This window comes from Globicephala melas, chromosome 20 (assembly GCF_963455315.2).
Source record: "Globicephala melas chromosome 20, mGloMel1.2, whole genome shotgun sequence".
Lineage (NCBI taxonomy): Eukaryota > Metazoa > Chordata > Mammalia > Artiodactyla > Delphinidae > Globicephala > Globicephala melas.
Genome location: NC_083333.1, coordinates 21,201,488 through 21,216,452, shown reverse-complemented (window position 1 = coordinate 21,216,452; position 14,965 = coordinate 21,201,488). Strand labels below are relative to the sequence as shown.

At 37.9% G+C, this 14,965-nt stretch overlaps 1 protein-coding gene across 1 annotated transcript in view; it reads right to left on the bottom strand.

Annotated features, from left to right (window-relative positions):
- HELZ (helicase with zinc finger) overlaps nucleotides 1–14,965 on the bottom strand; it is a 144,252-nt gene that overhangs the window by 47,853 nt on the left and 81,434 nt on the right. The window contains exons 24-27 of the mRNA XM_060290814.1: nucleotides 14,709–14,913; nucleotides 8,174–8,225; nucleotides 7,199–7,389; nucleotides 5,255–5,462 (exon numbers count right to left, since the gene is read on the bottom strand). Coding sequence (XP_060146797.1) covers nucleotides 5,255–5,462; nucleotides 7,199–7,389; nucleotides 8,174–8,225; nucleotides 14,709–14,913 — 656 coding nt within the window. The remainder of the gene's footprint in view (nucleotides 1–5,254; nucleotides 5,463–7,198; nucleotides 7,390–8,173; nucleotides 8,226–14,708; nucleotides 14,914–14,965) is intronic.

Below are 14,965 nucleotides of genomic sequence, written 5' to 3'. Positions count from 1 at the left end.
AGAATCCAACAACACATTAAAAGGATCATACACCATGATCAAGTGGGATTTATCCCAAGGATGCAAGGATTCTTCAGTACACACAAATCAACCAATGTGATACACCATATTAACAAACTGAATAAAAAACATATGATCATCTCAATAGATGCAGAAAAAGCTTTTGACAAAATTCAACACATATTTATGATAAAAACTCTCCAGAAAGTGGGCAGAGAGGAAACCTACCTCAACATAATAAAGGCCATATACGACAAACCCACAGCAAACATCATTCTCAATGGTGACAAACTGAAAGCATTTCCTCTAAGATAATGAACATGACAAGGATGTCCATCCTCGCCAGTATTATTCAACATCGTTTCGGAAGTGCTAGCCACGGCAATCAGAGAAGAAAAAGAAATAAAAGGAATACAAATTGCAAAAGAAGAAGTAAAACTGTCACTGTTTGCAGATGACGTGATACTATACAGAGAATCCTAAAGATGCCACCAGAAAACTACTAGAGCTAATCAATGAATTCGGTGAAGTTGCAGGATACAAAATTAATGCACAGAAATTGCTTGCATTCCTATACACTAACAACGAAAGATCAGAAAGAGAAATTAAGGGAACAATCCCATTCACCACTGAAATAAAAAGAACAAAATACCTAGGAATAAACCTACCTAAGGAGGTAAAAGACCTGTACTCAGAAAACTGTAAGACACTGATGAAAGAAATCAAAGATGACACAAACAGATGGAGAGGTATACCATGTTCTTGGGTTGGAAGAATCCATACTGTAAAAATGACTATACTACCCAAAGCAATCTACAGATTCAATGCAATCCCTATCAAATTACCAGTGGCATTTTTTACAGAACTAGAACAAAAAGTCTTAAAATTTGTAGGGAGACAGAAAAGACCCTGAATAGCCAAAGCAGTCTTGAGGTAAAAAAACGGAGCTGGAGGAATCAGACTCCCTGACTTCAGACTATACTACAAAGCTACAGTGATCAAGACAGTATGGTACTGGCACAAAACCAGAAATATAGATCAATGGAACAGGATAGGAAGCCCAGAGATAAACCCATGCACCTGTGGTCAACTAATCTATGACAAAGGAGGCAAGGATATACAATGGAGAAAAGACAGTCTCTTCAATAAGTGGTGCTGGGAAAACTGGACAGCTACATGTAAAAGAATGAAATTAGAACACTCCCTGACACCATACACAAAAATTAACTCAAAATGGATTAGAGACCTAAATGTAAGACCAGACACTATAAAACTCTTAGAGGAAAATATAGGCAGAACACTCTTTGACATAAATCACAGCAAGATCTTTTTGAGATCTACCTCCTAGAGTAATGGAAATAAAAACAAAAATTAAAAAAATGGGACCTAATGAAACTTAAAAGCTTTTGAACAGCAAAGGAAACTACAAACAAGACGAAAAGACAACCCTCAGAATGGGAGAAAATACTTGCAAAGGAATCAACAGACAAAGGATTAATCTCCAAAACATATAAACAGCTCATGCAGCTCAATATTAAAAAAACAAACAATCCAATCAAGAAATGGGCAGAAGACCTAAATAGACATTTCTCCAAAGAAGACATACAGATGGCCAAGAAGCACATGAAAAGCTGCTCAACATCACTAATTATTAGAGAAATGCAAGTCAAAACTACAATGAGGTATCACCTCACACCGGTTAGAACGGGCCTCATCAGAAAATCTACAAACCACAAATGCTGGAGAGGGTGTGGAGAAAAGGGAACCCTCTTGCACTGTTGGTGGGAATGCAAATTGATACAGCCACTATGGAGAACAGTAGGGAGGTTCCTTAAAAAACTAAAAATAGGGCTTCCCTGGTGGCACAGTGGTTGAGAGTCCACCTGCCGATGCAGGGGACACGGGTTCGTGCCCCAGTAAGGGAAGATCCCACATGCCACGGAGCGGCTGGGCCCGTGAGCCATGGCCGCTGAGCCTGCGCATCCGGAGCCTGTTCTCCGCAACGGGAGTGGCCACAGCAGTGAGAGGCCCGCGTACCGCAAAAAAAAAAAAAAAACCAACTAAAAATAGAATTACCACATGACCCAGCAATCCCACTACTGAGCATAATATACGCAGAGAAAACCATAATACAAAAAGACACATGCACCACAATGTTCACTGCAGCACTATTAACAATAGCCAGGTCATGGAAGCAACCTAAATGCCCATCGACAGACGAATGGATGAAGATGTAGTACATGTATGCAATGGAATTACTCAACCATAAAAAGGAATGAAATTGCGTCACTGGTAGAGACGTGGATGGATCTTGAGACTGTCATAAAGAGTGAAATAAGTCAGAAAGAGAAAAACAAATATCGTACATTAACGCATACATGTGGAATGTAGCAAAATGGTACAGATGAACCGGTTTGCAGGGCAGAAATAGAGACACAGATGCAGAGAACAAATGTATGGACACCAAGGGGGGAAAGTGGCAGTGGGGGATGGTGGTGTGATGAACTGGGTGATTGGGATTGACATGTATACACTGATGCGTATAAAATTGATGACTAATAAGAACCTGCTGTATAAAAAATAAATTAAATTTTAAAACTTAAAGGAAAAATAGATAAATACCAATTATATTTGGAGAATTCAATATTCTTTTTTTTTCAACGTAGACAGAAAATCAGCAAAGATAAAGTAGACTTGAATAATCGTATCAACCAACTTGACCTATAGCACTAGAGCACTCCATTCTTCTCAAATGTACATGGAACATTTATAAAGATACACCATATCCTGAGCCATAAAAGAAATCTCAATAAATTCAAAAGGATTCAAGTCATGCAAACTATGTTCCCTTACCACAATGGAATTAAAACTAGGAATCAGTTAACAGAAAAATTCTTAGAAAATCCCCAATAACTCACCCAAACTCACCTTTCTAAATAATCCATGGATCTAATTTTAAGAGAAACTAGAAAGTGTACTGAACTGAATGAAATAAAAATAGAACACTGGAATTTTGTGGGATACACTACTGAGGAGGAAAATTCTAACACTAAGATACCTCTATTAATCTAAGCTTTTGCCTTAACAAAGTAAGTGCAAGAGTTGTATTCTAAAAACTCTTTTTTTTAAAAGGCTGAAAGTAAAGACCTTAAAGAAGAGAGAGACACCGCGTTCATATAACAGAAGACTAAGTATTAAGATGTCAGCTCTCCCCCAAATTGACCTACAGATTCCACACAATCCCAGTCAAAATCCCAGCCGGCTTTTTTTTGTAGAAACTCACGAGCTGATTCTAAAATGTATGTGGAAATGCAAAGGACCTGGAATACACAATTTTGGAAAAGAAAAACAAAGTTGGAGGACTCATACTACCTGATTTGAAGGCTTTTATGAAGCTACAGTAATCAAGACAGTATATTTGGCATGAACAAACATATGCATCAATAGAAGATGACAGAGACTTCACACAGGCAGTAAACTGATTTTCAACAAAGATACCAAGTCATCTTAATGGAGGAAGGAGAGTATTTTCAACAAACGGTGTTAGAACAACTGAGCATACATATATGTAAAAACAAAACAAAATGAGAACAAAAAAACCCTTCAATTCTTACCTCACACCACATATAAAAATTAACTCAAAGGAGACCTAATATAAGAGCTAAGACTATGAAACGTCTAGAAAAAAACACGGAAGATCTTTGTGATCTTGGATTAGGCAAAAAAAATTTGATGTAACACCAAAAACATGACCCAAAGAAGAAAAAATTGGATAAACTGGACTTCATCAAAAAGGGAAACTTTTATTCTTTGCAAGATACTGTTGAGAAAATCAAAAGGCAAGCCATATCCTGGGAGAAAATATTTTCAAAACATATATCTAATTAAAGATTTGTATTCAGAATGTATACAGAACTCTTATAACTTCGTAAGACAAACCAATAAAAAAGTGGACAAAAGATACAAATAGACACTTCATCAAAGATATACAGGTGGCAAATAAGCCCAATGAAAAGATACTCAACATCATTAGTCATTAGGAACATGCAAATTAATACAACAATCAGATACTCTCAGATACCCATAAGCAAGGGTAAAATTAACAAGACTGACAATACCAAGTACTAACGAGAATGTGGAGCAACTGGAAATCTCACACGTACCAGAAATGAAGAATGGTTTGGCCGCTTTGGAAAACAGTACGGCAGTTTCTTATAAAGTTAACGAATGTGCTCAACAAGCTCAGTCCTGGGTATTTACCCAAGAGAAATGAAAATACCTTCAATACGTATGTTCACAGCAGCTCTACTCACAAGAGCCAAAAATCAGAAATAATTAAGGATAGATAAAAACAACTGATGGAGAGATAAGAAACACTGTGGTTCATCCTCATAAGGGAATACTTATCAACAGCAAAAAGGAACAAACAACTGACACAGACAACACAAATAAATCTCAAAAGCATTAAGCTAAGTGAATGAAGCCAGACACTATGATTCCATTTATATGACAAACTAGAGAAAAGACCAAGGTATAGGCACAAAAGTCAGATCAGTGGTTGCCCAGGGCTGGGGCTGGAGGAGGAAAGTGACTGCAAAGGGACAGGAGGGAGTTGTCTGAAATGTAAACACCCTGAATCTTGACACTGGTGGTGGTGAACAGCTCTGTGTATTTGTCAAAACACATCAAACTACATTCTAAAAGGGTGGATTTTACTCTATATAAATTATACCTCAATAAACCTGACTTTAAAAATTACACAGGGCAATTTTTCCTTATTTATAATTCTAGTAGACAAGAGACTACGATTTGCATAAGAAATAACTTCTTTAAATAAACTATTGCCACAGTACCATTAATGTTTAGTATGCTACAAAAATATTTTGGGTCAACAAAAATGTTTAACAGGAGAGGGTTTTCTGTCTCAGTTTTAAATGACTACCATTTAAAAAAAATCTAAATATTAACATTTTTCCAGGAAATTGACACCATCAATCGTAAGTGGTAGGTTACATCTAAGTTTTGTATCTGTGCACATATCTGTATCTTCTGGAGAGAGGATCCACAGTTTTTACATCAGATTCCTCCTCGAAAAGGCTTATAATCTATGAACGAGTTAACACTCGCACTGTTAAAGGAAACTTATGCGTTGATACAACCTGGCATGTCGTCAGTCTAGGAGCACGAGAACAGCACAGCAACTCACAACCTGGCGCGTCGTCAGTTTAGGGGCACGAGAACAGCAGCAACTCACCGTTTCGACTCTGCTCATGTTGGTCCTTCTCCTGATGCTGGCTTTGCGTCTGCCCTATGCTGACAGGTGGGTGATGCCCAAGGCCATAAGGTATAGGAGACCCCCGCCCATGTGTCTGTAAGAGGTTCATATTGTAGGCCATGGCTGCCTGGTGTGTAATGATTCGAGGATCAACTGCAAACCTACCCTGGTATCCTGTCCATGGTACCTAGGTCATTATAAGAAATAAAATAATTGCTTTCAGTACATTTTGAAAGGCAAACTGCTATAGTGCTATTAATTAGGAAAGAGCAAACACACACAGAGATGTTAATTTTATCAAAATGAATAACTACAAAATGAATGCTAATAGTACCAACTGGTAGAATGACTGCTATATCTCAACTGGCAAAAAAAAAAAAAAAAAAAGCTCCTTGAATCTTTAGTATGTAAGGGAAAACTGACCACTTCCCTTACACACTAGGTTAGGAAGAAATCAAAGACTTAAAATTGGTAATTATTCCTTGAGGCATCAAATCATTTTATAGTCTTGAATCAATTTCCCTCAGTATGAATGCATATATGTCACTGATTACCATGAAAACTGTCTTTTAAAGTCATAACTGCATAGATATACAGTTTAATAAACTTGAATAAGAGAACAGGGAAAAAATTTAAGAAAAAATTCGGTCTAAGGAGTCTCAACTCAAAAAATATGTATTACTATTTTATATGAATAACCAAATCATTTAATGTTCATTTACTGTAGGCAAAATTCAAACAGGTCATTAATTTAATTAATGCTTCTGATTAATTAAACCACAGAAACAGAAAATTTCTTTAGGTGTGTCAAAATATATAATCTCTGCATATTAATATAAAATGAATAAACACAATGACATCTGAGCTACCACCCCTATTATTTTATTATAATACAACTGTTAAATTCAGACTCTTAGAAATCTTTAAAAGTCTCTTTGACCTAGTAAAATGAAATGTAAATCCCAAGGGACTTACTATTTAAAGCAGATGATGTATAATGTTGCCAGGCTGTCTGGGAAGAAATAACTCAGCTAAAATGGAAAGTCTATGGGGAGTCGACATAAATGACATATTTCTTATTGACAGTTATTCTCACTGGCTGCCGGGACTGTGAACCACCATGACCAACATGGCTGGAAAATGTTGGCAGCTAGGCGTTTTTGCATTTTGGGGGTGTAGGCAGGGGTGCCAAAGATCCTTGACAATGATCACCTCTACCTGAAGCTACAGTACTTATCTTAAATGAAGAAATATTTTCTAGGCTAAAATTCCTGAATTTGGAAATATTAGTAAACAGCAAATTTTTTTAATTACCAAAATACTCAAAAATCTTAAAGAAAAGAAAAATGAGTTTTAACATAAGATGGAAGCCCTCTAAAAATCTATAGTCTTAGAAATGATTTAATGATGTTTTTAAGTGCCAGTAGGATTTCATAAGGTGTGGAATTTCTCAGATAAATTTAGATCCAAGGGAGCTAGGCTAATCCAAACCTTTTTGCCTCCTCCAAAGAACTGTATTTCTTAGGGTTAGTGAATTATATAAGAATGAAAAAGCAAAAGATAAAATAAAACATCACTTTACAAAACAAGAGTCCAATTTACTAGCTCTGTTAACTTTTGGCCCAATTTTCCCCAGTAAAAATACTTAAGACAATACAAAGGCTTTTCAATCAAAACACCCAATTTACAGATTTCTTCATAGCCACTGACAAAATAGTAACAAATTTTAAGCAACAATTCACATTTCTTTGGTCATAAGAGCTGCTTTGAATGAAAGAAGCTTACAGACATTGAAAACCAAAAAAAAAAAAAAAAGAAAAGAGAGAGACAGATTAGTAGAACACTATTTGGGATAGTCACTAATTTACTGAAGCCTATTTTATCTTATTCATTCAATAGAGAGTATCTTAAACATCTACTTACAGGTAAAGGCACGGACATAACTACATTCCCTCCATAGACAGCAGGTACATAAAGAATACTTGTCCCAGTGTGAGGATCTATTCTTTGAACAGGGCTTGGAGATTTCCCCAAATTTGGGTGAGGTCCAAGAGGAGGTGGAGGGGTATATGCTCTAATAGGGTTGCCAATAAGCACAGAAGGATTGGGCTGAACTGAAAAACAAATAGAGAAAGGATGCACTCAATAGCTGTACATATTCACGTAGACAAAAATAATTAAAATCATCCAACAGCAAAACACATTCCCCAGCTTTGCCATAAGGTATCTTATATTCAAAGAGTTATCAGTGTGAAAGAGTAGAGCATATTAAAAAAACAATCACTTTACCATATTCCCTAAAATTAGCTTGAGATATACAAAGTATTCCTTGTAAAAACTAGCATAATTTTAAATGTCTTGCAAGGAGCTGGAGATGTGTCCTTCAAGAGAGAAAACCATACAGTAAACATTCTTCTGAGACTAGAAAACGTAAACAATTCTTCAGAATAAAGTTTTGAGTTGCAACTGTAGCACAGCCACATACAAAACAGTTAAGCAGTTATTGTTTTAAGAGCATAATTCTGCAACATTTTAAATCACTTAAATAAACTTTATCTTGAAAATTTGTATACCCAACATTGGTAGGATATAAATATGTTCCAAAAACTTATGTTGCATAGGAGGCTTAAATGTTCATCCTCAAAACTTCTATATATATGTACCTTGGTACCTACAAAATCACCTCTTTTCAGAAATGACATATCAAAGCATTCACAAGAACAGATGTGTTGAATAAAAGAGTTACATGAGCTCCAAAGTGTCAGTGTGTGTGTGTGTGTGTGTGTGTGTGTGTGTGTGTGTGTCCCTCTCCATCCTCCTCTTTCTAAATGACGAAATTTGGAATAAACGTCTTACATCATAAAAGCAAGCTTTCATAGGGCTAATTTTTCCACTTACCAATTCCATCATTCTGGAAATGATCATTCTGGATATGATGGAGGCTTTTCCCCTTTACAGAAAAACACAAATGTATAATAATTTAAACACACCTAATATTAAAGAACAAAAACCATTTTCCTCATTCCATGCAAAATAAATGTATATAGCAACAATTAAAATGTAAAGACTGTGAGTCTGTAATTAATAACCGTTAGAGGCCTTTGAGCCAACCTTCTTTTTAAACATTAAGTCAGGGACTCCCCTGGTGGTGCAGTGGCTTAGAATCCGCCTGCCAATGCAAGGGACATGGGTTCGATCCCTGGTCTGGGAAGATCCCACCTGCCGCAGAGCAACTAAGCCCATGCACCACAAGTACTAAGCCCGCGCACCGCAACTACTGAAGCCTGTGTGCCTAGAGCCTGTCCTCCGCAACAAGAGAAGCCACCGCAATGAGAAGCCCGCACACCACAATGAAGAGTAGCCCCCGCTTGCCTCAACTAGAGAAAGCCTGTGCGCAGCAACGAAGACCCCACACAGCCAAAAATAAATAAAATAAAAACATTAAGTCATGGTGCTAGGCCTCAAGTTTCCTCAACATCAAATTAAGGATATCTAAAATTCTTTTTTCTTTTTAAATTAATGTTTTTATAAAAAGAAATATGCATCAATATGACTGAAACCTAAATTCTATTCCTTTGCAGCTTCTCTATAAATTTTCTATGAATTAAATGGTGAAGTGTAAATGCCGTTTTCAAGGGAAAAATATCAATCTTCAACTCTTGAGGATGAGAACCTTTAAAATAATAATATGAATGTAAATATGCTTTGGGGTTTATGATATTTTGAGTATGATTCATGGCATCAAACTGTAAAATTTACTGAAGGAACAGGAAAATGCACAGTGTCATAATCTGCTTAAGAGAATGTACGAATTTTCTAGAAAGCAATGTGGATGTCAAAAGCATCAGAAATGTACATATGCTTTAACCCAATAATTGCGCTTCCAGGAACCTAAATGTCCGTCAGTAGAAAATTCATTAAATGAGCAATGGCAGAGTCGTACAATGGCGTGCTAGTCTACCATTAAAAATGATGACTTTGGGGCAGGAATACGTGAGGAAACATATGGTTCTGAGTTTCTAGACTAAAAAAATTTTTTCTCTTTTCATTGGCTAAATGTAACACACAAAGCCATCACACAACACAAGTAGCACATTATACAACTTACCCTTCCACCACGTAAATTTTTTATTTGTACATTATATCTGAAAGCTTAAGTGGGGGGATAATGCCTATAGCAAGAAGAAGAATTTGTTCTTGACCAAAGCAAAGGTACAGTGATGCTTCACTTATCTCCCTATCCGCCAGCAACTTTAAATATTCAGGTTAGCACTGAACATCAAAGGCTTATGGTCAGCTGGTTAGCGACGGGTAGGCAAGGGCAGCTGAGCTCCAACTCTTAAAATGTCAGAAAAAAAACAGTCAAGAAAGAATCAGAGTTGCTCCTTTAACCAGAAGAGAATGTTCACAGTGACTGTCGTTAGCTATTAAAAAAACAAACAAACAAAAAACAAGCTTCTGAGGAATAGAGAAGTGAAAAGAAAAGCAGGCAGAGGAAAGGAGAAAATGGCACACAGCAGGGACGGCAGCAACAGGTGGAAGATGAGAGGCGTAAGCAATGAGAAGTGACCACAAGAGCAGCCAGAGGCAGACACGCTGACAGAAGAAAGGAGAGCAGTGACACAGCAGAGATAAGACCGTTCCAAGAGGCTAATAAACCATTCAGATTTCTCAGTCTCTGAGGACTTGTCAACCAGGGGCGGCTGTGTGTCAGGTGGAGAAATCGCTGTCACTGGGTCAGTGTGGAAGGCACAACAGCCCCCCCAAAGACATACACACCCTACTCCCTGGAACCCATGAGCTGTCACGTCATGTGGCAAAAGGGGCTCTGCAGATGTAACTAAAGACTTAAAACAGGAGGATTATCCTGGATTATCTGGGGCGATCCAATCTAATCACATGAGCCCTAAAAGCAGAGACACCTCTCCAGCTGAGTCAAAGAGATGTGGAAGAAAAGCAAGGAAGAGATACAAGCGGTAGAAGGGGAAGTCAGAGATGCCAAGAGAGAGACGGCTCTCTTCAATGCACTGTTGACAGCTCTGAGAGGCAGAGCCACATGCGAGAACTGGAAAGAAGCCTCCAGAGCTAAGAATGGCTCCCAGCTGACAGCCAGCAAGGAAACAGGGACCTCAGTCCTTACAACCACAAGGACTGGATTCTGCCAACAACCTGCATGACCTTAGAAGCAGATCCTTCCCAGAGCCTCCAGATAAGAGCCCATTCGACCAACACCTTGATCCTGGTCTTGTGAGACCTGGAGCCAAGAAACCAACAAAAACCTGGACATCTGACTCAAAGGAATGTGAGATAATAAATGGGTGTCATTTCAAGTCACTAGGCTTGTGCTAATTTGTTACAACAGCAATCGGAAATCAATACAAAGAATAACCATAGCCTGGACTGATCCTGCACTGTAAAGCTGGAAGCATGCCAGACAATATACATCAGCACTCTGGGTGCTGTGTGATAAACCAAGTGAAAAAGAAACTTGGGAAGGACCTAAATACCTAGGACGTTATCTGTTTAGGTCATTATTGATTCCCTGAGCTTAGAACATCGCCTGGCTCAATGAATACTGTTGAACGAATGGGGGGAAACAGCAAGTTGGGGCCTCTCACAAAAAGATAGTGGCATATCTGCAAGCATAGTTCAGCACCCTGTTACAGTTCAATATGGGAGAACTCCTCTAGCATATTGAGACTTCCCATGCAACTGTAGAGCAATAAGTGTGCTTGGTCTATACAAAATATACAGTGTTTGGTAGCATATAACTAAATAACGATGCAGCAGTAAGCTAGCGCTAACCATGTAGAAAAGTCGTTCCATAATGATAATTCCAAACTTCTGCTAATAAACCTTCAGGAAGTATGTATACCTTTGGTAGAAAGCTTATAAGCAAATGTAGTTCACATCATCTGTTTTTTGAGGACCATTTTTTTTACTCAACCGTTTATTCATTCAAGTATTTATTTTTTCATTCACTCATTCTTTCATTTTCCATTTATTCATTCAACAAATGTTTATGAGGGCCCACGATATGTCCACCCCTGGCTGGGCACTGAGGCTACTGAGCCACATAAGTCTGACACGTCTTCTGATGTCTGGACACGGAGACACAACATAAGCAGCTACAGACAGTGAAGAACAATTCACAAACTAGAATCTATAAAACAATGCTGTGGTCTTCTCAGAGGACCCATTTCTGAATATTATCTATCCTCTGAAGAGTTTTTATAGTATGTACAAATGGATCTGTCCCATCTTCGCAAAGTTTCTGAACACTGTTCCCAGCACGTGCCCAGGAGAAAGCAGACTGAAGACAAGCAAATTGTTCTCCTACGTGCTGATTCTGTAGGCACCGTGAAACAGATGCCTTCCTACAGATAAACGATGCCTGGAGAGTGGGGCAATGAGTCTTATCTAGGACCACCTGCTCCTGGATCCCCTAATATCTGTGCCTTCGCTAACCCTTACCAGAGAACCTACATCTTAGTGAGGAGAATAAAGCCATTTGATTGGTGAAGAGCTAGGGGTAGGCTTTGCTGCCAGACACAGTGCTGAGGGAGCAGGTCCTGGAGCACGTGTAACCATCACCCAGCATTCTGATGATTTTATCTACATTAAATCTTACTGGGATTTTAAGTCTTAGGCTAACATTAACCTTACTAGTTTTTAATATTTCTTATGCACAGAATTGCATTAAAAGTTAAACATTAAGGAAACTTGGGGGCAAATTATATGGCTTAGTATCCTGTTTTAAGAAACAGCACGCTTTTCTTGCAAGTAAATTCCCCTTCATCAAAAGACTCTAGCATATGAAATAAAACATCTGGAATTTGTTTCAAAATTCTCCAGTGCGTATATGTGGTGGTGGAGTGGTGGGCTGACAGCTGAAATAAGATCAAGGATAAACTGATAGTTAATGAAGCTGGATGATAGGGAATTCATTATACTCATCTGTTTATGTATATATCTGAAATTTTCTACAATAGAAAGTTGGATAAAAAAAGACTCCAGTACAAATTCAATCCTCAGAACAATTTAATAGAAGTAAAATATAGTACTGGGGCGTGAAGGGAGAGATGATGACAAAAGTAACCTTTGGCTCACTATAACTTAGTTACCTAAAATTATTATTATTATATATGATATAAAGAACTTGAAATAACCAGGTATATAAACAATTGAGTGAACCTCTGTGTTAGTGACAATGAAATAACAGATGATATCTACTGGATCAGTGAAGAAAACTTCCCAAAAAGTTAAAAAGGAAAAACTGGGGAGATGGCTGCTATGGTCCTTAACTACACAGCCTTCCTACTGAAAGAAGGAAGCCCCAGGCACTCTCCTGGACGCATCACAGCCATCATTCACGTATCAGGTGCTTACTGAGCACCCACTATGTGCAGGGTGGGGCTAGGCACTAGAGGCCATAAGAAGTATACAGAATAGGATTTTTGTCTCGGGGAGTTTATAGTGTTGGAAAAGCAAGTGGATTCAACATATATTTTCTTTACCTTTAAAATAAAAACAAAAAGCAAATCACAGGATCTTGCTTAGGGTCAGTACACATTTGATATAATGGCTTGAATCTAGCTGCATCTATGGTACATTAATTGATGCTAACATTGATCAATTAAGTAAAAAGTTTATTGTAGTTATTGTATTTAAGAATGTGCAAAAGGTATAATGTCTCTGAAACATTTAAATAAAAAACAGTAAAATGTAAAAGTTTCTAACTGGGTTCCCACTCTTCACCTACTTGAAGCTACTTGTTGTTCCCTAGAGAGCCTGCTCTCTCACACCTCTTGCTTTTCGTATGAGCTCTTTGTTAAGCTTCACTCATTAATCTTAAAAATACTTCTAAGCACCTGTGATAAGCCAGATGTTGTTCTAGGCACAGAGGCTAGAGCAGCAAATAATACAGGCAAAAATCTCTGCCCTAAAGGAGTTTCTGTTCTAGTTTCTGACAGTCTCCCCAATCTCCCACTCACTCCATCCACTCGGTGAAATTACCCTGAAATCTCCACTGTGGTGGAGTGGTACTTCCTCTGACCGTTACCCATCTGCCGCAAGAACACTGGGGCTAATTTGCTTCTCTACTACCTACCGTGACAGCTGTCACACAGAAGAAACTTAACTATTTGATAAATAAGTTGATTATTAATTTATCAATAGTTTGAACTTTAGAAATCTAGAGGATTCAGTTATGCAAAATGCTTAATCTGCTTAATCCCAAGTAACTAAAGCATTATTGTATATCAGGTCCATTTTTATTAAACTCAGACAACAGTACATTAAAACAGAAAGCAGTTCTCGTCTCAGTTTAATATTTACTCAGCTAAAAGTTCTTCAAGATATTAAACCAATAATTATTTCTTGCACATTAAGCTTTACATTTTTAAAATGAAGCCCCAAACTGGCATACTCTCTTAATTCATGTCAATAAGTTTAATATCATGCTGATGACTATAAATACACCCCAAAAACCAGAACAAATACTAAACATGCCACACTCATAACTTTCTTTTCTAGACGGTAAGTGCAAGCATTTTTTTTTCAGGCAATCTAGCAAAGAAACCAGCTGTTTCTGACCAAAATAACTATAGTTCAAAAGTAGACATGGGGGCCTTGATTCCCCCCCATCCCATCCCATCCCAATGACTGGACTACTTCTTATGCAACAAACACTGGTCAAAGTCGATTAAAGTAACCTTCAAGCAGTCAGCCAAATTTTCTGTGTCAAACACCACTTGAATTGGTCACCAACAAGAGGTTAGAGCTATTTTCTTTATACAAATAGTGCTATTATTATATTGTTCCTTATAAAAATATGCTGTAAAAGCATGCTATATAATATTCTATAAGAGCATGCTTTTAATATGTGTGGCGGTCTTTTAAACTGCTTTGTTTTATTCACATCTTGCTAAAATAAGTCTATCAGTAGAGAGGACCGGGAGGTTATATTATACAAAGGGCACCAGACCTAACCAGGTACCTGAAAACTTCTTTTTTTTTTTTAAGATTTTTTTGATGTGGACCATTTTTAAAGTCTTTATTGAATTTGTTACAATATATTGCTTCTGTTTTTTTATGTTTTGGTTTTTTTGGCTGCGAGGCATGTGGGATCTTAGCTCCCCGACTAGGGATCAAACCTGCACCCCCTGCACTGGAAGGTGAAGTCTTACCCACGGACCGCAGGGAAGCCCCCTTGAAAACTTTTTGAGGATGACTTATGCCATTAAGCAGCATGGCTAAACACCACACTGTATTTTCAATTAATGTCCACACTGGACGAGTTCCTTGCAGAAACTGGTTGCCATCAAATGTAACCTTCAATTCCAACACGTAAAGTAACCTGCAGCCCAAGAAAGCTCTGACGTCTCTGCACTGTTCTCTCTTTAACCTCCTCAGTTTCACTGACAGGCTTTACCTTGGGGGGTGACTGCTGCAATCTGTTGGTATTTCCCGTGTGCTGCACTCTCAGAGCCCGGGGGATAAATTCAGGTGCCAGTGGATTCAACACATATGTCTTCTTTAGTTCTAAAGCCTCTAGCTGAGCTTTGATCTGTTCAAAAGTGATTCCATGTAGGCTATTATTTTCATGACACAGGGCAATAAACCGCTCCCAAAATTTCCTACAGAAAAGATTTAGAAGATCAGTTTATAATTTCAGTGGACGAGATCACA